Genomic DNA, 24,422 nt, shown 5'->3' with positions numbered 1-24,422 from the left:
CTTGAAAGTACAAACTTCCTTTCTTTCATTTTTTTAATACTGTCCTCTGCACCCAAGGAAGTGAATGCTAATTGTCACTTTTTTTTCCCCCCTCACAGCTTCGTATTCTCCACTACAACCCCATTCTCTAGTAAAACATCAGCAGATCCCACTTCATTCACCGCCTTCCAAAATTTCCCATCATCAGCTGATACTGCAACAGCAGCAGCAAGTCCAGCCGATCGCACTTCAGGCTCCGTCAGGCCAGGAGCCCCCTCCATCACAGCACTGTCTGCCACTCCCAAGCCATAGTCTTCCTCCAGCTCCTAGCAGTGTGCAGCCTCATTGCTCACCTATTCACATCCATCCTCCACCTCTGACGCTATCTCCCTCTCCATCCCAGGCAGCTCAGCAGTCAGTAGTGGTATCTCCTCCACCTTCTCACTCCCCTAGTCAGTCACCCACAATAATTATTCATCCTCAAGCACTTATCCAGTCACAGGCAAACTCCCTTGTGCCAGCAGCTCTTCAGGCAGAGCAGTCTGCCCCTCAGCAAACTGCTACCAGTCCAGTGCGGCCAATTGCACAGCCACTCAACCTCCCGTCGCACCTCCCGCTTCCACCTTCCCCTGCTGTACACATAGGGTCAGTGGATCAGCCCAGCTTGGTTTCCCCAGGCCAGCAGATCGTGTCCTCCACGCCACACCAGCAGTATTCAGCCTTGCAGTCCACGCCTATCCCTCTTGCGGCTCCTCCGCAGCTGTCGACATCTTCAACCCAGATACAACAACTGCCGTTGCAATCTGTACAGTCTTTGCAAGTGCAGCCTGAAATTCTATCTCAGGGCCAAGTTTTGGTTCAAAACACTTTGGTTTCTGAGGAAGAACTTCCTGCTGCAGAAGCTTTGGTCCAGCTGCCGTTTCAAACTCTTCCACCACCGCAGACTGTTGCAGTAAATCTTCAAGTTCAGCCGTCAGTACCAATTGAAACTCCAGTGGTAAGTGCTCAGAAACCATCTTCTGTTTGATTACGCTTCTGTGTAAGATGGAGAACAATTTGCAGGCTTATCATTAAACTACAAAGCTTGCATTTCGCAGAAGTCTTTAAGTAGCTACAAGGGTGTGTGCAAATTAAACTACAGGGAGCTATAAATATCTGCTGTTGGAAAAAGTCGAATTCTCTGATCTATTTGATAGGAGAACCTGTGCCTCTCTTAGAATTCTGTTCTTTTTAACAAAATAATTTTTCTTTCCATTGTCATCACAATGCCCACAGAGTTTGTGGTCTCATAGGCAGGTGAAAACTTGTATCTATTAAATGAGCATATTTTAGTACTTCAACTAGTAATTAAAAAAACAAAACTATTTTTATATGACTCTAAGTATTAAGGTAGACTGGAAATATCTCTAAAGTGATAGTCTGTTTGAATGTAGATTTACCAAGTGGAGAATGTATGTGAAGAAGAGATGCCTGAAGAGTCTGATTGTGTCAATATGGTTAGAACACCTACGCCACCGACTTTGTCTCCACCAGCAATAACCTTGGGGAATGGAGATGCACTTAATTCAGAAGAGCCTTTGTCGGGTGAGAACAAACATAAAACTAAGGTAGCTGTTTTGCTTAGAACTTAGAGTAAAATGATGTGTTCCTGAGAACGGTTGGGTTGTGGACTAGTCAGTCAAGGAAAATCAGGTTTTGAGGGTAACTATCAACTTTAGAGATAAGTCTGTGTTACAGGACTCTGGGTACGGGGCTGGGTGTGTTTATCTCTCTTCTTTGTACAACTCTGAGTGCATGCGTAGACCTACGTCTCAAAAATAGCACATACTTTGTTTTTCAGACCACGCAGGACTGCCCTCAGTGACATCATCTGTCAGTGCCTCAGTAATTAAATCTCCATCTGATCCTTCTCATGCCTCTATTCCACCACCACCTCTTTTGCTTCCAGCTGCAACAACAAGGAGTAGCAGCACGTCGATGCCCAATAGCATTCCTAGTCTAGAAAATAAACCTCCACAGGCTATTGTTAAACCACAGATCCTGACTCACGTTATTGAAGGCTTTGTGATTCAGGAGGGCTTGGAACCATTTCCTGTAAGTGTAAAAGTTGCTTTGAATTTTTTAACTACTAATTCTTGAAATGAGCTATTTTTAAAGGTGGTTTTCTAGATGTTTACACCATTAAACTTTGAATATTTTTTCCAAATGTTGGCATGGACCTTTTTTCTGCTTGGTAACTTGTTTCTTACAGCACTTCAGTAGACTTGTCTTACGTATTTAATCAGAAATTGTGCTACTGTTTGGCTTGCTGGTATCACTGGATGGCAAGGTACTAAGTGAAACAGGCTATCCAGGGATAACTACAGAGGGTGATTTTAGGCTAACATTTACAGTAACTTTGTATTATGCTTGTCTGTCTTCTACACATATCAATTTAAGTGATAAATTAAACCTCTGAGATGATTCCTTGTATAAAGCACCCCTTCACCGAGTAGTAATGTCTGGTAAGAATTAGTGGGAAAACTTTAAATCCCCTAATGGCCAATTTTAAAGCACTGAGCCTTCACTTTTAAAGGATCTTCTGCCTTATTAACAAATGGAATCTATCTTTTTTTTTCCTGTTCCTCTTTCTCTATAGATGTAATATTTCTTCCTTTGTTGAATGTAATTGCAAACTCTGCAGGCCAGTCTTTGTATTTGTTTGAGAAAAGGTGTGTAGAACTTTGATGCTGTGTATTGATGACTTGTTGATAAAAGAGTAGAAATGATAGTGCTGATCTCAATTACAACTGCTAACTCACAAATACTATTTCCAGTTATTCATTCTTCAGTTAACCATTGTTGCTTTGCTTTTATTGCAATAGGTAAGTCGTTCATCTTTGCTGGTAGAACAGCCTGCAGAAAAAAGATTGCTAGTGGAGGGTCAAATCATGAGTGTTATGTGTGTTGAATCAGACTTGCAGAATACAAAGCATGCAGACAACTCATCGGACACAGAGATAGAGGATATGATTGCAGAAGGTTTGTAGTTTTTGTTTAAATATCCATTTTTTTCCCTTAGGTCTGTGTCTATTACAGAAACCCATCTTGTCTTTACATCTGGAGTCTTCCTCTGGCCTTTACACCATCTCTAATACAAACTGTTTAAGAATGTTTATAACTAGCTACACAGGGCTAACAGCAGTTGCTGTGGATACACAGGAACATCAGGAAGCTGTGCCCTTGTCCTGCCTGGAATACAGTGGTCTCTAGCACACACGGCTCGTGTGCTTAAAGCACCCAAGTTCCCCATGCAGTACCTGGGGTGCTCATCATTGTGGGTTTCTTTAGATCTCAGTAATTAAGTATTTTAAGTGTCATATCACTATTAGTGCTCAAGCCCAAGTGTAGGCAGCCTCATAAATGATAGTGAACAGAAATTAAAGCATGGACTGTCCCAGAAAAGCCAAGTAATTCTTTACTTCACTGTTTAAATTCTTCCAAGATTAGAAAGTCCAGAATTTTTCTGCAAGCTCTGTATCTTCTCTTCCACATCTTGAGAGTTTGCACAGGGGCTGATTTTGGTGACCTGCTAAAAATGTGTTGTAATTTGTTAATACAGCTCCTAGTTTCATTGTCTCAAAATAATTATTTTTCTTCTTATATATCAAAACCACAGTGAGCAGAGTAAGAAGGAACTGATCCAGAGCCTGCTGTGCCCATAGCTGTGCTTCAGCTGCCACCTACAGCATGCGTTATTCATTCTCACCTAATTGAAACAGTTTTTATGGGAGCTTTCAAGATAGGCATACCTGTGACCTTTTGTTAGCTACTGTGGTTCTTGCCTTGGTAAATGGTAATGAAACACGGTGAAGAAATTAATGACTTGTGTTATATGCCTCAGCAAACAGATCAGCTCAACACTCAGTCCTTCAGATCATTGAATTCTGGTCAATTATTTTCTAATGATTTATATCTCTTACACCTTTCTGAGCAAGGACTGAAAACGAGTCAAAAACTTTGCTTTACAATGGATTCTAAATCTGAGAAGAATGTTTGCTGTGAAGTTAAATAATCACTGTTGGACTTTTGCTTGAGGATGCTTTGTTTCACAGCTCTGGCAATGTGTGTTTCTGCTTGAAATGAAGAGCATTGTTTGTAGCACTGATTTTAGTAAGAGCTGGTTTAGCTTGAAAGTTCATCAGTGAAAAAATGATGGGTTGCAGTCTTCCTGTGCATTCATATTTGTGCAAGAAGTAAGAAACAGTGGAGACAATGCCTGAGAAGAGATCATTAATTTCCTAGATTGTGTGATTGCATTTACTGGTGTAGTCTGCAGCCCTCGATATTTTGCAGTAACAGCCTAATTTAGGTAAGGGATATTTGAAGTGCTCTGCTCTGTAACTTTTGATTGTGTTGTAATTAAGATGTCTGCATAGAAAAATGAAGAAACAATTAAGGCAGTGTTCATTTCTTAATATCAGACATCCAGAATTTGAGGCCCATACCTCATTTTTCACATAGGCATAGCAGGTGAAGTCTCAGAAAGTAAGCATCTGGCATACTAACAGCAGAAGGATGCAGTGCGACTAAATTTTTTCTAAGCTTTTGTTTCATTTAATTCAAAATCTGTTACTTTTTTTCTGAACCTGAATGGTGGCCTGCTTTCCTAATGGGGCTTCCATTTAATTAGTTCTATGGGAGTCAAGTCCAGTGATGTGAAACCATCAAGCACAAGAGGTTTGGGGAGGGCAGGGGAAGTCATCAGATGAATTGCATGACCTCATGTGACGTTTTTGGTTGTGTTACAGCACAGTGTGTTTGTACTGTTCTAGACAAAGTGAGACTTGCCAATCTTAGCTCAGGTAGCTTAGTAAATTCTTTGCAAGTACTTGATTATTGTTCATTTTGCTTCATCCTATGTGGAGCAAGGGAAATTGGGGGTGTTCTTCAGTATCTTTTAGAATGCTCCTACCTCTGTTGCAGTACCTGATTTGCCTTTAGTATAGTAGATATTAATTCAGTTTTGCTTTTAGTGGTTCTGAAGAACCTGTCAGGATTAATGCTGCATTGTCTCAGCTTGTGTGTTGTTTTATGGAATTATTCAAGCGCTCATGTTTCTGTTACCAGTTGTCACTCCTGGTAGTTGATGTTAGATTTATGTACCCAATTTGCAGTTATTCATTAGATGAGCTAGGAGATATCCAGTATTGGGAGGTACCTACATTTGCAGAAGACAAGCAGAGGAGTTTTTCCGATGCTAAACAAAGATTTAGATTGTGTGCATATGGTAGGAACTCCTAATATAGAAAAGAAAAGGCTTTTAGCATCAGTTATTGCTTTGAAGTGTTGTTGCTGTTTTCCTACATTATATAGTTTGTGGGGGTTTTTTTTTTTTTTTTGGAGAGAGCAATTAATTTGAAGGATAAATCTGGTCTTTATTTAGCTTCGGCTGCAAACTTGGTCAGATTTGACGTGTTCCCAGTTCTAACGTGGGGCACGAGGTGGAGACTTGCAGTGTGATAATCCTCAGTCTGACACTGCTGGTGGAATTTTTTTTACTTCATTTATGCTTTTGAATCCTGGTACATCAGATAGGTTATTCAAATAATCACTTCAACCTTTTAAACTTCGTTGCATTATAGTGCTTTTTGATTTGTCACCTTGTCAGCTCAGTAGTTAGTGAGCCACTGTTGCCATAGCAATGCTATGAATTCATAGTTAAAGTCTTTTGTTTAAACCTTGTTATGTGCGTCTGCATTAGCTGACCCCAGTGCTGATGAACGAGTTTTGAACAAAAAATAGTTTGCATTTTTGCATCTTGTTATGTAAAATTAAAAATAAAAATGTAGAAAATGCATAGCAAAAGGCAAAGCAGGTGAAATTGGTGAAGGTAAATGAGAAATGGGGAAGAAATCTGTTTGCTTTGCTCACTAAACTTGTGAACAAATGTATTTTGTCCATGATTGCATCCATGTGGCACACTGCTCCCTTACTTAGCTAAATGTTACATTTTGTGCCAGTTTTGCTCCTGACGTTGTATTTCATTGACTTATAGCGTAGGTACAAGTTTGTGGTATTTGATTATTTTTTTTTTTTTTTTTCTCTTGCCAAAAATCAAATCATTTTGCAGAGATGGTGGCATCCTTCTAAAGCAGGTATCAGCTGTGCTCTCGCAGTGGAGGAGGCTGTAGGCGTTCAGCATGTCAGTGCAAGGCAGCCTGTGCCTCACTTCAGGGCTTTCCTAGGTCTCCTTTTACTAATGCTTCTCTCAGCAGTTTGAGTGCTTCCCAGGGAGCAGAAGCACTTGCTCATCTCACCAGTATAATGAAAAATACCCTGTCACAGCAGATCTTAAACTGGTGTAGATGCTATAATCCTTTTCTTTCTTGTATGCACATTATCTTTTGTAATGGATAAAACTGAGTGCATTATTTGCTTTTGTAAGTGCTCCTTTTGCTTGTAGGTGTTGCTTATGCAAATAAAGTATTTACAGGTTTAATGCAGCATTTCATTACAGGAGAGCTTGAATTTGGAGTGCTGGTTCTCCTAACAAACGCTTTTAAAACAATTTGTAAGGACTGTAATGTGTTGGATCTTTCTAATTGATGGATGAGGGCATACTTGTTCATGGGTGGTTTGAAATTTAACAAACAGTGCTGACTAACTTCACTGAATAATTTAATCTATGGTTCAATTTACTTCAGTCCTCTTTTGTGGAGAGTGAAATTCATGATTTTTGTAGTTTGGCATAATTTTCTGTTAATCAAGGTTCTTAATTATTAGATATATTTTTAGACCTTCTGCGTTTCTGAAAATAAGAAATAAAAGAAAAATTTGAACGCAACTTTGTCATTAAATCTGATCTGTTTCTGCATCACTCCTTCCTTAGAGGGCCTGGATGAAATTGAAAATGAACTCCTGAAATGTGAATTCTGTGGAAAAATGGGATATCCCAACAAGTTTCTACGATCGAAACGATTCTGTTCTACGTCCTGTGCTAAAAGGTATTCTGCCTGTTATTTATTGTTATCTGATTAATGGAGTAGCACTCAAATAGTGTCTTATGTAGAAAAATTAAGAAGCAGACTATGTGGGATACAAATGACCATGGTAGTGTCATGTGTTTACCTGTAAGATCAACTTACAGGTAAATTGTGGAGCTCTTTCAGAGGATGTAGTGAATGCAGATGGGCTTGTAGGAATGCTGATGGATATTTGTGAAGGGTTGGTTAGGTCTGGGGACTTAGACAGTGGTTTCTGGGCCACAGGTCACTGTGTCTTTGTGATGTATTTTGCTGCTGGGCAGTGTCAGGGACAGAACACTACTCTGTGGGCTTTCTTATGGTTTTATGCAACGTGGGGAGAAAAACACTGAACTTCATGTGATTGAAATGCATCTGTCAGTAATGTTCTTAAATGTTTATAGTAATGGTGTAAAATTCATTGTGTAGAGCAGAAAAGTAATTGCTATAAATGTAAATAATTTAATGTTTTCGAAGGCTTCTCCTTTCTAGAAAATGATGCTGCCCTGTGCTTTTATGTCATTGGCAAAGGCAAATGAATGTTGGTTTCTCTTTCTCTTTGAGTTACTGTACTTTTTTATTATGTGTAGATAAGAGAGAAACAAGTTATAATCAGGATCTGAAAGTAAATCCTTCCATCATTGTAGATGGAAAATTGGTATTTAATCCCAGGCGTTTTAGAAGTGGGGAATAGTTCTCTGAGGAACAGATTTAAGTTGCCTCTTAATTCTGTACTGATGTGCCTGGAAACCACCTTTCTCTTATGTCAGCTGCTCTTTTCATACTCTCCCTCAGACATTCCCATTTTAAGCACTGGAAATGTGTATATTTTCTTTGGCAGTTGTTGGGACTAGTATTGAAATTCTATTCAGGAGGGAGCTGGGCTTTTTTCCTCTGTCTTCACTCGACTGGCCGTCAGCTAGGTAGAGAAAACGAAAGCAAAAGATGTAACGTGGCGTTACGCTCTCAGAGGATGTGTTGGAGAAGTAGAATTTGAGTGTGTGGTAAAATGCAGAACTGTTTTTATCGTGGAATTTTTCTAGAACAGGAAGGATGGGTGTCTGCTGGGGGTGTCTGGAAGTATATGCTCTTGTTTCAAGACAAGGGGTTAGAGTACAGGGCCTTTTCTTTCTTACGTTCGTGACACCTGCTGTTGTCTGGAATCAGGCAGCATTTCTGTAGACAACGATGTCATTTTCTTGCTAAGTCGATTGAATTCAGTCCAGAAAACAATTAGTGCATTATTGAATATATCTTACTCCTTTAGGCACAGCCTTAGTTGCACTAAGAAATTTGGGCTGTTTGCATCAGACAAGACCAATCGTTGGAATCGGAAATCAGATAGCCAAAGTCTTGGGCGACGCGGGCGTCGACCGAGTGGCCCTGATGGGGCACCACGAGATCATTTTCTTAGACAGGTCTGTGGAATATTTGCTTAAAACTACAGCATTGTTTGGGGAATTGCAAATAAAATATAATAGTGTAGTGTATCTGTACTGTACTTTCCAGCTTCCGATTACTTATCCGTCCGCAGAAGAAGATCTGGCTTCTCACGAAGACGCTGTTCCAACTGCGATGACCACCCGTCTGAGAAGACAGAGTGAGAGGGAGAGAGAACGTGAACTAAGGGAGCTAAGAATTAGGAAAATGCCCGAGAGCATTAACTTGTTACCAGTGGTGCAGTCAGACCCTTCGGTATGGACTGTTGATGAAGTTTGGGCCTTTATACATTCTTTGCCTGGTATGTAATGTGCAGTTACTTGTTGCAGATTTTTAACGGCAAATCTCCTGGTTTTTAGCATTGCTGTGAGGAGGAAGGTTGGTATGGTAACAGCACGAGTGTACTCGTTAGTTGTGATAGAGACTGGAATGTGATTTGTTTCCTCTTGCTTGTTCCTTCAGCACAAATCCCGTGTTGATAGAACTAGTCCCACTTCTGCTGTTGCACCCCAGCTGATGGAGACTAGAGGTGTTCTTCCCTTCAGTCTGATTTCTCTCAAGAGGTCAGTAGAGAGATCAGACACGCTTCTTCCCCTTTGCATTTATTTCTTCACTTCCCTCCTTACTGCTTATTCAGTAGAAGAAGCAAGAAGGAAGTCCTTTCCTTTTGTGCGAGTGAAAAATTTGAAAGGCTTATCACGATATAAATCACTAAAAAAGAATAACCAGGTTTCTTCGGTAAAGCTAAATTTTGTTTTGTTTTGCTGAAATGGAGAGTTCCTTATATAGGTTATATACTCTTAGGATAGCAGACAGAAAAGTAGTGTCCGAGACTCAGAAAAACATCTTGTTTCTCCTTATTTGCACTCGTTTTCCTTAGCTCAGTATTCATGCTCGTCTTTTTATCATCTTCAGGTTATTTGGCATTTGTTTCCTGATTATCATAAGCCTTAAAGTTTTACACCCCACCCTTTCCCAGGAATGCCATTCCATCTGATCACATATGGCAACCCTTCCAGAAGACAAGACAGGTCTCCATAATAACAGTCATCTGAGAATCTTTGTTGTTTATCCATATAACTCGCATGTCTAAACACTGAAACCTAGCTTAGACTTTTTCCTAATTTTCTCCTATTTTCTGGAATGCTGAACCATTTTGCTGTGTATCCCATTAGGCTAATAACCTGTAAGAAGTGTATCCTTATTTGCTGAAACACTTGCATGTGTATGGCCAGCTAATTTTTTTCTAATACAGGTCACACAAAAAATTGAATTAGAGATGTTTTAAATCAATCTTTCTTCTGATGGTTTATAAATTACAGTGAAGGTATGTTATCTGCATCTGGGGACTTCTGTGATGTCTGTAGAAACAAGTGGAGTTGCTTAGGTTTAAGGCAATGTATTTCTGTGTTTTATTGGTGTTACTGGAACATGATGACATTGCTGCTGTCTGTATTTTACTGGCTCTATACTTCGGAAGCTCCAGTTATGTCCAGAACCCCCTGATCCCAGGTTCTACAAAAGAATAAAGGATTGTTTGTGTCTTAAAAATGTAACACGTTACAAACACAATTCACTTGCAAGCATAACAAAAATATTATCCTTAAAGTGTGGTTTCTATTTCGTAACAGTTACTTACAGAATGTTTGGTCAGCTGCTAAATCTCTTCTATTTGTTCTGCAAATGAATTAATCATTGAATTTTAACACTTGATTTTTTTTTTTTATGTATGCAATGAAAAATTATTACAGTTACTAATTTCCATCCACATTAAGACCAAGTTCCTCTTTAAAAAAAAAAAAAAAAAAAAAAATCTTTAAAATATTCACAGCCTGCCAGAATTTTTTGTTACATAGCTACATTCGTATTTTGGCCCTTTGGAGTTTTATTCTGTCAGCTTATCTATTTCAGAAATGTTAGGGACATCCATTTTAATTCCCTGCTTGTTTTCAGTCTGTAAGCTGAGTTCTAGCTGGAGCATCAAGTGTCCTCATCAGAATTCTGAATGCCTCTGGAGTCTTGGAAGAATGTAGATAGCAGGGAGGTTCTACTGTTACTTCCTCCCAGTGAAAGAGCCAGCAGCAGTTTAAGCCCCAGCAGAGCAGCTCCTTCCTTCGTTCTGTAGTTGCAAGGTCGATGTTCTCTTGTGTGTCTCCTCTTTCTTAAGTAACTGCACAGCTAATTGCAAAGACACCCAGGTCAGCTTGGAGGGGGTACTGAAGTGCATTCAACTTCCATCTTTTGTTTTTCCGAAGTGACTTTGAGGAAAGGTTGTGGGTTTTTAAAGAAGAGCAAGTGCATAAAGCAAGTCCTGTTTAAAAAGAAAAGAAGGCCTCAAAAAAAAAGAATATTCTGTTTTTTAGGAGCACTTTTGTTTCTAAATATAAAAGCTTCTCTTGTAAATGGTGTGCCCTGGCAATCGCCGTGTCCTAGTCTCATGTTAGACAAAACACAATGCCTATCACAGGAAATACTTAGCCTACAGAGGCTTTGTGGATTGTCAGCAAACCTTTATAATGATTGCTCTTGTCTGGGGTGGAAAAGTTCTTCCAAAAAATGCCAAAGAAAAAACCCAAAAAAACAACAAAGAAAACCAAAATGCCTTTGAGGAATAACTGAAAACAGGAATGGGAAGTGGAGCCTAAACTAAAGTGTATGAAAGGCTTCAGATGTATGGAAGAACCATTCATTGGACTGAGCAACATGAAGGTATTGAAACCAGGAAATGTGTGGCTATAGTGAAGGATGAGTGCTCTTACATTATTTAAACATTTGTCTGTTTAACAGAGGTGCAGGCAAGGCAGCTCTTGAGCAACTTTTTGTTTCCATAGTGTTGTTCAATGGAAAGGGGCCTTCAGCTCCTTTGAGCAGTCCATCTGGCTCCATTTATTATGTTGTAGGCCTCAGTGGTCTGAGCCCACGGTACTTTGTGCTCAGAAGGAGTTTACCATTTAAAGGAAAAATCCAACCGACTTAAAGTTGTGCTTGATGATAAATGAACTACTGATAAATGCACTAGTGAGATAGTTGTGCTAAAGCCTGCAAATCAGAATTGTTTGTTCATCTCAATGGAGTTAGCATCTTTTGGAAGATGTAGGTAAGTGAATTTTCTCTTAGAGGTGTAGCTAACAGTAGTAGAAGCACATCTTTCTATTGTTTGAACAAATCCATGTGAATGGTGGCTGTTTTTGTGATATCGTCTGTTTCTTCTGATTGCAAGACCATGGCAACTGTTTTTCTTAATGAAATGAGAAAATTGTCTGTGCTAGGACTTGAACTTTCCAGTAAGTAATTCATAAGTAGTTATGGTGTAATTAGATACTGTAGTACTTTCATGTTATCTTAGAAGTTCTTGTTGTTACTGAACTCTTTCATATACCCTGGGTTCCACAAGGTAAAGAAGTAAGCTCTTGGAATTGTGTACCTGCAGAGCTCAAGTATGGACAGTCACTGTGCCTAGGAATGCACACTTCTGACCTAGCAATTCTTTTTCTGTTCCCTTTAGGTTGTCAAGATATTGCGGATGAATTTAGAGCACAAGAAATTGATGGACAAGCTCTCCTCTTGTTGAAGGAGGATCACCTTATGAGTGCAATGAATATTAAGCTTGGACCTGCTTTAAAAATCTGTGCACGTATCAATTCATTGAAAGAATCATAGGGGTGAACGTGGAGGTTTAAGCAACAGTTACTCTGTGACTGAACTAGCAGTAATATGCCAACGACTTCAGCATGGCATGAGTGTTACTGTGATGTTTTGTTGAACATCTGGGCTTTTCCCCCAACAGACTTGGAAAAAAAGAAAATATTCTGCTGATGATATCACGTAGTCCTTTGCAGGTTCCAGCAATTAATAAGTTCGTGGTAAAGCCCAAATAATGCATTGAGTTAAATTGGGAGTTCATGGGAAAACATGAAGTGAAATATTCTGTTAATATTCTTTTAAATATTCCCCAGTATGTACTTGGAAGTTTAAGATCAACACCCCAGCACCCTCATAACCTAAACACCAGTTACATTTTCTTGCTGTATTGTCTGTTACGACTTTTCCCGCATACAGCAGTTTTTGGACTGAAATAAGAGAAGAGTCCACAGACCCTGTGGAAGCACTAATAGTGGTAAAATGCTATGCATTTAGTTGTGCTCTCTGAATTTCTTTTAGTCTTGGGCAAATTATTTCTATGGAGTAGGTTGGCAGCCTGTTTTCCTTGTACAGACTTACCTTCATCTCTGCCACTGTAGTATTTTCTTTGTTTGGGAATACTATAAGCCATGTAGGCTCTCATTAAAGTCCTAATTACCAGGCTACTGAAATGCAATGGCATCACACTCTTGCCAGAGCTAACTGAAGCACATATATTACTTTACTTCTTGTATGCTGCTGTGCACTAAGAGGGCATTAAGATGTTAGGCTTCTAGTTCTGCATGCTGCTAGTTAAACTAGACCAGCAGTTCTCAAATGCAGATCCTGGTGTGAGAACACTCAGGTTCCCAGTGCCTAGACATGAGTGGTTTAGTTAGTTCAGGCTGCAACTTATGCTGAGAGAAGTCTACCCTAAAGACTGGAGGTAGAGGGAAGGGTCAGCATAGCTCACAGCCTCTTTTGCCTGTTACCATTTCGTCTTCTAACTTGTCTTTCCTTGTAGTGCATTCCCATTGCCTCACTGGAAGCTTCCAGGCACCTCTTTGTCCACTGACTAGTGTGAGCTGGGCTTGCTGTAGCCTGAGGAAGGAACATGATGAGGAACTCTGTGTAAGAGCAGATGCCATGGCAGTGGAAGAAGCCTAGAGCTGTAGGTGAGCAGGAGGAATGTGCCCCTTCTAGGCAGCTCTGGAAGAAATCTCTAAGGCCTTGTTTGTGCTTCTGGCAGGAGATTTTTGCTTGAATGCTGCAGACCCAGGCAGTGGGATCAGTGTGTCTCTTTCTTCACTCTCTTATGTTTTAGGTGGAACAAATGTTTCCCCATTTACTGACACCCTCAGAGATGGGCTCTGAGGCAGCAGCACCTTCTCAATCTTTGCTTCCCCATTACCTGTGTGAAGAAGCTCTTGGAGAAACTTTGCACCTTGTGTTCCTTTCCTCTTGCAGCTCCACTCCCCTTATGTACACGCCTAGCTCCCTAAGCTCTCCTAGAGGGCAGGAAGGGCGTGTGTGCTGACAGAATTATGTGTATATATTGGAATATGTGTATGTGTCTGCAAATTATGTATTTTATATTTTATGCAAATTGATGCATAATACATGAGTGTGTTGGGTCTGCCTAAATGTTTCCCTAAGTATTCCTGAAAAAAAAAAAAAAAATTGATCTAAAATTTGAGAACTGCTGACCTAGATCAAAAGGGGTAAATGCACTTACACTGGCTGAAAGGAAGGTTTGTGGCAATTAGACTAGTATGTAGTATGGGACTGATGACCTTAAAGAGTCAGGATTGCAGAATAAGTTGTGCTTTGTTTTCCTTTAATCAGATATTTTTTCATTCTTTTAAGAGACCTTCTACCATTGTGTTTCAGAGATCAACATTAGAGTCGATCCTTTTAATTACAACCTCTGGAGCTTTCTGATAGTGGATGTTATTAATTTTTATCAACCACTGAAACTCCAAGTTAGGACAGCCCATTGCTGTTACATGTTAATTTATGATGAGAGCCCTAATCCAAATGGCACTGAAGGCTTTGGAGAATTAATTGATGTCTGGGTTTGTTTTGGAGGGAAGTTGCTAATTTGTTTGAGGTTTTTTTCTGTCTTCAGTTACTGTTGTCAAATAAACTTAATTGTGAAGGCTCAGTGTTTGGCAATGTTCATTTGAAAGATTCTCAAAGGATGGAGGCAGGAGGTTCCCATTTGTAGCATTTCTGTAAGATACATCATGTAGCATATTTGTAACATAAGTCTTAAAGAATATGTTCTGTTTTAATGAGCTAATTGAAGACTGAAGATATCTTAGATATTTATCTTTTGGCTTCTGTCTGAAAGTTTTATTATTTTTATATAAAAATGTCACTGGCTAACTTTTAACCTGTCTTCTGATTGTGCTGTTATTTGGCGGTGTATAAAGTAGGTGTCCCTCAGTGTGAACTGACAGTAGCTAAAGGCATATTTAAAAATGTGGACTTATGTTGTGAGTCTTATTTAAACCTGCAGTTAATCAGTGTTATGTGCATGAGAATTCCACGATTGTTTTAATTTTTGTTTTATGAGACAGCTTCCAGACCTGCAGCTAGTGCTTATGCACAGCTCTTGCTGATCACTGACAGATGCCAGCAGCCCATTGCAGACATGATGAACGCACGCCTGCTCTGGTTCTTCTGGTGCACTACGTTTTCTGTGGGTTTGGGAGAGCCACGGATAATGAGTTATGCTTTAAGTATTCATGAATGCAGCTAAGGATGTGGGCCTAATGCATATGGGAAGGTTTTTCGTTCAACTGTTTTCACATTACTTAGGATTTCAAGTCAGATACAACTGTAATAACCTACCCTGATAGAGCAGCACCCATGTTAGAGTTTGCCAGTATTGCTGTGCCATTAAAATATATTCTTAAAAAATCATGCCTGTGCACAAAAACTTTCAAGTGCAACTGCAGTCTGTTTCAGAAACTTTGGACTTTTACTTAAAAGGGCAATAAAATACTTGGAACAATATTCCTCTAGAACAACTTTGCACACCAATTGCTTCTGTTTCTGTTTAGGTCAGAGGGATTTTCCCAGGCTTGTGATGCCATTTTGCATAGCTTTCCTCACAAATGAAGTTCAACCCACTCTCAGAAGAGCAAGTCTTGCTGATTTTAATTGATTTATTAAGGTGCTCCCATCACACCAGATGTGGATGCTATAAATCCTTTTCGTTTGTTGTACTTCATGGGATTTTGTATTCTGCGTTCACATTCTGTGCGCTGTCTCACAGTAATCCCTGCTACATTTCAGTTCCTATAGAAATGAATGCAGGTTGCTGTAGGATCTTAGCTTGAAATGGAGATGTGTTGGGTGGCTTTTTCCCTTTTTTTCCATCAGCTTCCATCCTACTTTAGTTGGTAATTGAAAGTGCAGCATTAGCTCAGGGCAGCCTTCTCAGAGCACTGAACTGAACCCGACTATCAAAATTTCTTCCAATAGAATTACAGCAATTACTTGTCTCAGATTCAAAATGTATTTTATATTTTGCAGAAATGCACCTGGATGGTTGAAGTGGGTGTGCAGATTGCCCCATGCCCTCTGGCTCCTATCACTCAGCAGCCCTGCTTTGTAGTAGGAACAAAGTGCTGAGGAAGCTCAGCCACTTGTAGTGGCTGAGTGCTCTGGGAGCTTAAGGCTGCTGCTTATTGAGGCTTGCCAATGAACTGCTAATTTCTCCCAGCATACGTGGCCCATGCCTCACGTTTGGCATATTTGTAAGATTTTATCACCTTGCTTATAAAGAGAATTTAAAAAAAATCATCTTGTCAATTTAAACTCAGTTGGATTGGATCACAAGAATGAGAGTTTTTAAACAGACTACGTTGTAAACCCATTATATTCATTAATCTTTGTCATTTTTTCAGAAAAGGTGGAGGGCAAAACCTTTGTTACACTTCAGTCAGTATGGCTGCTCAAGCTGATGTCCTGCAAGCATCCATTTCCTCATTACTTCCCTGCAAACATGGGTTTTTTTTCTCTAATAACTTCTTGAATAAGCCAGATTCAGAATCCAGCCTTTTGGATAGCACAGGAGACCTTCATAACAGCAGATGTGGCAACAAGAGAAAAGAAATGTGAACAAATAAGTATTTGAGCAGATTTATAATAGCCTTGGATCGCTTCTTTATCTTGATCTTGGCTGTAAGGAAATGTTCAGATGTTGCTTAACTGTAGTTTGAGCAGAAGTTTGGGAAGTATGGAGACTCTGTAGCGTGCTGCTGCGTGGCTTACTGTTCCAAGTGCTGCCTGATGCAGATGACTGCTCTCATCACAATCTCAGTGCAGAAACTTACAGCTCAATAAGAGATTAAGAGATTTCTTGTACATTAACAACTGTATAGCTCTAGGCCATCAAAGAATGCAGTGACAGCTGAGCTGTGAGTCTGAGTTTTACAAATAAATAAGCAGATAATTTGTAATACAACTAGTTCTGCTGATTTGATTGTGGCTATTCATCTTAAAATCACGTACATAAAAGCATGCAGGGTTATTTTCTCTTACCAGTATGGCATAGAGAGTTAGCATACATTTAGATATAGAGTCATCTAACCAGATTTCTGGTTCTTGTTCTAGGATGCAGGTAATGACTCTGCAGAAGAATCCTTCTAGGATGCTTTTATTTTTTTCCCAGCTTTTCCCAACCTTAGTTTACCAGAGATGGACAGAAACGATGGCATTCGCGTGTTTTGTTTTAAATACACTGCTGTTAGTGCTGGGTGGAACAGGGATGGACACAGCTGAACATGGAGCTCTTCCATGTGCCATTTCTTCTCCATTCATAGATTTGTGAATGTGCTTTTTCCACTTTTGGGTCTCAGCTGTGTTGGCTGGAGGATTTTGTGTCATGCTTGTTTCCTGGGTCTCATGGTCAGCACTTTCACATGTAGTGAAGGCCCTACCCTAGGCTGCTGTGTAGGTTTGTGTAACCTCTGTTATACCTTATGCTTATACAGATGCTTGTCCACTTGGAGGTTATATCTATTGCTAACTGGTCTCTTACAGCTAAGGACAGGGAAAAAAAATGAAAGGTATGAATATTCTTGTGATAGGAGATATGTAGTAGGCTTACAGTGTGACTTTTGCAGCCGTTGATCTAAGGAAGGGTCTAGATAGATGCTCTCTGAGCTTTCTCCATCTTACTATAATTTGAGCACAAACGTACATTTGTAGAGTGATGATCACAAATACTGCTGTGAATGCAATATTTGAATTGAATGTAATAATTAAGGGGTTTTTAGTTTTACACAAACTTTAGTTTTGTGTAAAAAGCACTTTTTACATCAGGTTGTTGAGAGGCTTGAAGTTGTTGACCGTGGATTCTGAAGAAGGGTGTCCTTACTGATAATGGAACTGCACTGGAAGCACAAATACAATTTGTGACACAGCTGTTCTGTGGGTGAAGTCCTGTCCGTGTGTGGGAGCACTTGTGCTGTCCTCCACTACCTGGTCAGTAGTTTGCAGCTGGAATGTTGACATCCTCTGGTAGTTGTTTCTTTTTTGCAAAGTGTGTGGTTGAAAAAGCAGTGAAACGTTCTGCAAGGCCAGCTTTCCTTTCAAGTATTCTCTGTGTTTTGTAGTCTTAGCAAACCAGTGCTGATCAGGAGAGATGTGTAAAGATGATTTTGTTGATAAGTGCCAAATAATTTCATTAAAGAGATAGAGCAGCTCTCTAAAATCAGTGTTGATTTTTAAGGGACTCTGGTATGAGGACAGTGCAGAAGTTCCTCACAAGTGTTAATACTTTACCCGCTGTTCTCACTGATAATATATAATCCTATAAGAATTGAAGGAGTGTAAAACATTTGTGTGGTATAAAGTCATTAGTTGCTGTCACGACACAAGTAGTGATGTATAGAGTTTAGTGGTTGTCTATCATTCCTATTGTTTCAGGTCTTACCACCTTCCTGACATTGCTTCTCCTCTTTCAGGCTTGCAGTGAAACTGTAATCCTGTTCTGCAGAGTAATGGTGTTTGGTTATATTGCTTGACTCAAAGTCCAGTGTTCAGACTTCCCAGAAGCACCAGATAAAAGGAAGTGCACCAAGAGTGGAAAAGAGGCTGTTAGGAGGATGATAGGATGAGATCACAACTGGATCAGGTATTTCCCTGCATAAAATGTCAAAGATAAAAACGGGCTTAAAATGAGATGCTGTTCATCTGTTTTAAGTCAGTTACTTGTCAGGAAGCTTAGACACCACAGTTGGGCTCTATGTGTAGACCTGCAGTGCTGCTGTTACCTACGTGGAGGCTATAAATGGCAGCCTGCAGGTTGACCCTCTTTGACTTTTTCCTCTCAGAGTATGAAAGAGTTCTTTGGTAACTCATTTATGTAACATCAGTACATTAATAACTGATCTGCCTGCCTGCCTGTTGTGGTTTCCCTGTAAAAATACAGTCTTAAAAACTTTAAATGGCTTTAGAAGCAGTGCAGCAACTGAGGGAATTCTGCAGCATCAGAATAGATGAAGACGTGTAAACGTTAATAACAAGTTGAGAATCTGATAAACACGTCTGAACCTTACCCAGCTTCTTGCAATTCCAGTTCTGTCTGCATTGGTGAATCAGAAGGGTGAGACTAACCACACAAAAGGGATCTGAAATGCATGTTACTGAAATAATCTTGCCTTCGTCTGGCTTTAAGTGAATCTAAAATGAGATATTTTCCCTTGCTGGCTGAGTTGGTACAAATAAGTTACTTCATGACCTTCTGAAATGCCTGGTGCATAACTACATTTGGAGCTAGGTTTTGTTGGTATTTTGTCAAGTCCCTCTCAGTGGGTGTCCAGGTGATGTAAAACCTGGAAGATACCTTTAGACATACTTTATCTGTCCTACAGCACGTCAAACGCTGCCCAGAAGTGACTGGGAACAGGGGGCAGGGAATGATTCCTTAAGGCTGTTTCATTTTACATGCTTCCCTCCTTCTAAGGTGGAAATAGAATTTCCTCCAAATACATCATCCTGCATAAATGATGAAACACTTTGTAATGCCAAACTCCTCAAACTTTGTTTGCTGCAAACATTGCTGCCTCTTATTACACATAGTAATAAGTTTAGTTTGAAAACTTAGGTTTTTATCCTTTACTTTTTTTTTTTTATGGCCTTTTTAATGGATTTTCCAGAAACCATTTTCTGCTGCTTTAAAAATGCTGTCCTTTTGGTTACTGAAACCTCAAAGAAGCTGAGCCCTAGAGAATGGTGCAAGAAGCACTGTGTGGGGTAAAGCAGTAAAATGAAAATTGGACTTTGATACATGGCAGAAATATAAGCTTTAATAGATGATATTTGATTGTGAATTCCTATCACGGAATGATATACTAGAATATTGTTTTATAATGATTTCTAGCACATGTATTGCTGATGTATCACTAAATCTTGCAATTAAATCTTGTCTATAATTAATATATAATAGTGTCACTGGTAGCCCCAAAATTAAATTCTGCAGTTGAAGAGCACAGTGAACTATGTAAAACAGATGATCTTCACCTTGTGAATCATTTTTAAAGCACTTTCTTATTACCAATTAGCACGTGAATGAATTTTAGATTCTCCCATTTGTTATCATCAGTAGAAGTGAGATTTCTTTAATCTGTCAATGTTTAAACTGACTATACAAATGCTGAAACAAAGCACCTTATACTTGCTGCTTAAATTTGCTTGTAATTGCACCTTTGGTTATCTGCAGATTTTTCTTTAGTATTCTTATGTGATACCATTGTTCCCTGTGGGTCTGAGTGAATGATTAACCAACCTACAACATAATTTACTTATAGTTTCTACTTCAATACAATATTGTACTGTGAGTTCAGTGCTTCAGAAATAAATACTACTTCCATTTGTCTGCTTGGGTTGTGGATCACTTATTTATCAATCCCCTGTAAATTTGAGAGCTTCCTCAAGAACTTGAAAATTATTGAAGTAGTTTGGAAGTCTGAGCAGGTTTTCCCTTACTGCATTAGGCACGCTTTAGCAAATTGAACTACTTTAATGTCAGTGTGACTTTGGCTCCAACACAGATTCTATTCTAGTTCAACCCATCCTTTGCCCTTTGGCATGTACTTACGTAACCTTGTAAGAGTAGATGCATCTGCTTAGCACAGGGGGTCTGGTCCAACTGTTCAAATTGAGCATGTTTGTGTTTCTTTTGCATTAAAGCTCTTATTGCTGTGACTGTAATTCAGTAGTTTTTAATGTGCACATACATACCTTAGAGGAACAGTAACAAGGAAATAACAAAACACTGCCTTTCTCATAGCTGTGCTAGTATACATCTTGCAATCGTTTCCGTAAACAAAGTTTATGGTTCTGTAGGAGGTATAGCTTTAACTAAAACAATGTATTCCTCGTTAACCATGCAAAAAACCATAAACTAACACAATGTTTAACAAGAAAATACACTTAAAAAAAAAAAAAAAAAAAACAACAAAAACCACAGCAGTTTGAACTTGACAGTAGGTCACCTCAATGTAACTGATAATAAAAGGCTTCAGCCCATTAAAGGCTGATGCGTTTTATACTATAAAGTCTGAGATCATTCAATTTTAAAACAATTGTAAAATTGTAGTAATAAACACCAGCTTTAACCAAGAACTTATTTTATGTAAATAGTGGCCTTCTCTTAAATACTCTGAAATGGAAATAAAGCCCAGGGTAGAAGTGAGGCACATTCTGGTGCACTATTCCTTACTGTACTTAATGTTGGATTTTCTTCCTGTGGATTGTAGCTCTGAAGATGCTTCCTTGTATTATCTGAAAGGACATGGTCACAGAGCATCAAAGTACACACAGCCCTAGCAGTCTTTTCAGTCAGCAGCTCGTTAACAGATCACAATTACTGTGCCTGGCTTTTCAGCTGGCTCTGTGTTTTCATTGTTAAATGGCATAAAGCAGAATTTCCAGCTGACAAATGGATCTGTAGACCACATCTCCTCTGTCAATTCAACGTCGTGACATCGACACCAGTATGCTACTGCAATAAGAAAGCTGTTGATGAAGTACAGCCAAGGGACGTTCATCTCCATGTAGGCTGGAATCCAAGCACCAAGAAACAAGATGATAAACTGGAGAAGAACAAAAGGTGCCCAAGTGCCAAGGAAGCAGATGAGGAGTCTGGTCAGAAGCTGCCGCTTGAAACAAGTGCTGTTGTTGTTGGGCACATAGGAGAACATCAGGACGGGCTGGCTGGCAAAGGAGGCCACCCTCACAGACAGCAGCATGGTGATCATTTCCTTCCAGCAAACCACGAGAGCCATGCCTATGAGAACCAGCATGGCAACTGAGACCGAGTAGCTCTGCATGCTGATGTAGAGGGGACACTGATAAGGAGAGAAATGGTTCCGAACTTCTAGTTCTTCATAGATGGCAGGAACTTGCAGAACACAAAAAAAGCCTGAGATCCATATGAAAACCACAACAAAGATGTAAAATAGTCTTCGACCTCTTCGGGGGAATTGAGAGGTTTGGGCTATAGTCATGTAGTAATCCAGACCTGCCACGAGATACACCGGGTAATGCAAAGTACCGTAAGTGAGAGAAATGATCTGAGTAAACAGGCAGATGTGGTACTGGGTAAATCTGACACCCCAGAGTGCAAAATCCTCCAAAGAGAGGATGACAGCTATGTTCAGCAGCAGTATGAAATCAAGAAGTGCCAAAGAGACACAAAAATATCCCATAAAACTAACTTTCACTTTCTTGTGCTTAACTTGCAGCATGAAGAAATCCAGGCACACTTTTCCAAACATGACCAGAAGCAGCATGAGGCTGATCTCCAGGGGCTGGTTGAGCTGGGGCTGGTGGTACCGACTGGAGCAGTTCTCACAGAGTAGAGCAGCCATCCTCCAACGGTAAGAAGCAGCACAGTATCACGGGGCACAGCGCTTCACATCTGGAAAGAAAAAAATGTTTGTAGACATTCATTTCTGGGGCAGCTCTTCCAATGAGTTGTTCCATATCGCAGCAACTACCAAAGCTACACCTGAATTCTCCAGCTTCCTGAAGTAAGGGTAAAAAGCTTCAAATTGTCAAGAAGTGCCTAATATTCCTCAAATTATATTCTTTTGGAAGTTAAAAGATCAGTGCAAACTTAAGTTATTTTTCTAGCTACTTTCCTAATGACAGGTTTTGCAATAAGGTTGATGGTGCTTCTTCCCCATAGGAAGCATGGCCGTCTTTGTGCCGGGCTGGGCAGAGGATGGCTATTTCAGAGCTCCTTCATAACCACACAGGATAGAAATTGTGCAACACGCGGGATGTGTTACATTATGGTCCTCCAGTTTGTTACGCTCATAGAATCCACATAGAACTGAGACTGTGGGAATATCCCAAAAGCAGAAAGGCAGCAAACCAACACATCGGTTTTTCGGTCGCTAAAATCTAACTGTGCAGATGCCATGTAACCAAGCTGTGTCTGTTGGTTGGGGCTTTCTGTGCAGCAGCGTGGTGCTACAGCACTGCACACCTCCCGTTGCTGCTCTTCCCCTGGACGTTGGCAGAAGTTTCCTTATAAAAGCTCTTTCCATTTGTTGATTCTCCAGGCGAATGCAAGGCGGCAGGGATGGCAGGACAGTCGCAGGCAGGATGGCAGCATATTAGCAACAACTAGGCGTGCCTTCTTCTCTCTTTGCTGAAGAAACAGGATGGTGAGGCCAGTGTTTCCACAGCTCTTACAGCCGCAGACGAAAGCAAAGCACTCTTTTCGCTCTGCTCCTCTGTGGCTTTGCTCGTTTTCTCCCTTCCCCCTTATCTGCAGTAAGGCGCTCAACACTTCTGCCTTCTCGCTCGGGTAAAAGTGGATGCGAGGAAAGTCTGAGGTCTGTCAGAAACAGCGAGTACCGCTGCTCGGCGCTCCGCGGCGTCCCGCACAGCGATCACACGGCAGAGCCCCCCGAGAGCCGCCCGCCCTCCTCCCGCAGGCAGGCAGGCAGGCAGGCAGCGGGCCCAGCGCTCAGCCGCTCGAGCCGCCGTCCCGCGCTCCGCTAACGCACCTGTCGGTAACGCACGTGTCCTAACGCTCCTCGGCGCCCCCCGCCCGCGCTCCTACCGGACTCCCGCTCCCGCAGCCTCCCGCCGGCGCTCCCCGGGCCGAGGCGGCGGCTGTGAGAGGCCAGCCCGCTCCCCGCCCGCCGAGGACCCACCTGCCGCGGCGGGCCCTCCGCGCTGCCTCTCGGCGGGGACTTTCCCCGGCGCTCTCAGCCGGCGGCCATGCCCGCCCCTTCGCTGAGGCGTGTCGGGGTGCGGCCCCGCCGCCCGGCGGAGGAATCCCCGCCCGACCCCGTCTGCCCGCTGGGGATTCCCTCCCCGGAACGCAGCGCGCGGGAAGGGATGTTTCCCTGCAAGCGTCGTCTTAGCGAAAAGGTTCTTTGCAGGGGGTTCTCTCCGCTCTGTCCTCCCCTGAGGCTTTCAGCAATTGAGAAAACTTTGGAAGAGATTAAGAGAGGGCTTACTGTTTGTCTAAAGATAATGATGTAGATGAGCCTGAAGGTAGAGCGTGAAGCCTTCTAAATGGGTTGGCGTTTTAGCCTGGACATCCTGTAGCAATCTACTTAATACAATTGAAAAAAGAAAAAAAAAAAAAAAAGCAATAACAGCTTTTCTCCTCTTCCAGATCAGCCTACTAATTTGGTTTTCCATTTGTTGCTTTAATTCCCATCATCCAGCAGCAAACGTAGGAGCAGAGCCTGTCCCGCTGTGGCTGTGCTGTTCCCTCAGCTGCCCGCTACTGCGGCGTTCAGCTGTAACTCCAGGCTGTCTCTTCTTTCTTTTTTTTTTTTTCCTATGATGTGTTTGGTAACTCGGAGACAAATCTAATGAGTGACAAGACGTGGAGGCTGCGAGTTCATTGCTGCAGCTCCTGCCCCATGTGCAGGACGGCATCCAGAGCCTGGGCCTGGTCACTGTGTGGGAGGTGGTGAGGTGAGTCCTGGGCTGATCAGAGAGCAGCAGTGCTGCTGCCCAGCGGGCCTCAGTGAGGTGCTGGCAGGAGTCAGTGACATCTGTTAGATGAGTCTGCAGAAACGTAGGCAGAACACGTGGTTTCTGGGCCGTAGTCAGGCCTAGGAGAGCTAAATGGGAGCATTCTGGATGTGATGCTGAACCCAATTTAACTTACATCTTTTATAGGGTCAGAGCATCAGGGCGGCTGTATTCTTAGTGTGTTTGGTGTCCATTGAGAGGGAAGCATTTTTAATTGCCTTTCTTGCAGGCTAAATCAGTGCTGAATCTGTCCATGTTTGGCCTGTGTGTACAAAAGCACCACGTGGCTGGTGAGACCTGTTCTGAGAGCAGTTTCCTCTCAGGTGCTCTGGAATCTTTTCTGCTGATAAA

General features: G+C 41.1%; 2 protein-coding genes across 13 annotated transcripts in view; one reads left to right on the top strand and one right to left on the bottom strand.

Annotated features, from left to right (window-relative positions):
• The window catches only part of PHC3 (polyhomeotic homolog 3), a 30,680-nt gene extending 10,742 nt beyond the window's left edge, over positions 1-19,938 (top strand). For 8 of the 11 annotated variants that reach the window (XM_042820460.1, XM_042820455.1, XM_042820454.1 and 5 more), the window contains 8 exons: positions 99-976; positions 1,413-1,563; positions 1,820-2,073; positions 2,844-3,000; positions 6,851-6,965; positions 8,251-8,401; positions 8,493-8,724; positions 11,929-19,938. In XM_042820460.1, coding sequence (XP_042676394.1) covers positions 99-976; positions 1,413-1,563; positions 1,820-2,073; positions 2,844-3,000; positions 6,851-6,965; positions 8,251-8,401; positions 8,493-8,724; positions 11,929-12,083 — 2,093 coding nt within the window. In that variant the 3' untranslated portion in view covers positions 12,084-19,938. Of the gene's footprint in view, positions 1-98; positions 977-1,412; positions 1,564-1,819; positions 2,074-2,843; positions 3,001-6,850; positions 6,966-8,250; positions 8,402-8,492; positions 8,725-8,885; positions 8,987-11,928 lie in introns of those variants that run through there. The other 3 variants (XR_006169125.1, XR_006169126.1, XM_042820462.1) reach the window with 3 other exon arrangements.
• On the bottom strand, positions 19,478-23,299 carry GPR160 (G protein-coupled receptor 160). Of its 2 annotated transcripts, none has more exons than XM_042820463.1 (2): positions 23,234-23,299; positions 19,478-22,722 (listed from the first exon to the last, which is right to left on the bottom strand). In XM_042820463.1, exon 2 carries the CDS (start codon positions 21,932-21,934, stop codon positions 20,915-20,917), a length of 1,020 nt encoding a protein of 339 aa, XP_042676397.1. In that variant the 5' UTR covers positions 21,935-22,722; positions 23,234-23,299; the 3' UTR covers positions 19,478-20,914. The 2 variants fall into 2 exon arrangements, with proteins under 2 accessions (XP_042676397.1, XP_042676398.1); XM_042820464.1 differs by having other exon boundaries at positions 19,478-21,984; positions 23,234-23,294.
• Between the last annotated feature and the right edge of the window lie 1,123 nt (positions 23,300-24,422).

Source organism: Centrocercus urophasianus, unplaced genomic scaffold (assembly GCF_019232065.1).
Source record: "Centrocercus urophasianus isolate 14NV4802_14NV808 unplaced genomic scaffold, USGS_Curo_1.0 seq_19, whole genome shotgun sequence".
NCBI classification, from domain to species: Eukaryota; Metazoa; Chordata; class Aves; order Galliformes; family Phasianidae; genus Centrocercus; species Centrocercus urophasianus.
This window is presented reverse-complemented; position numbering and strand designations above follow the sequence as displayed.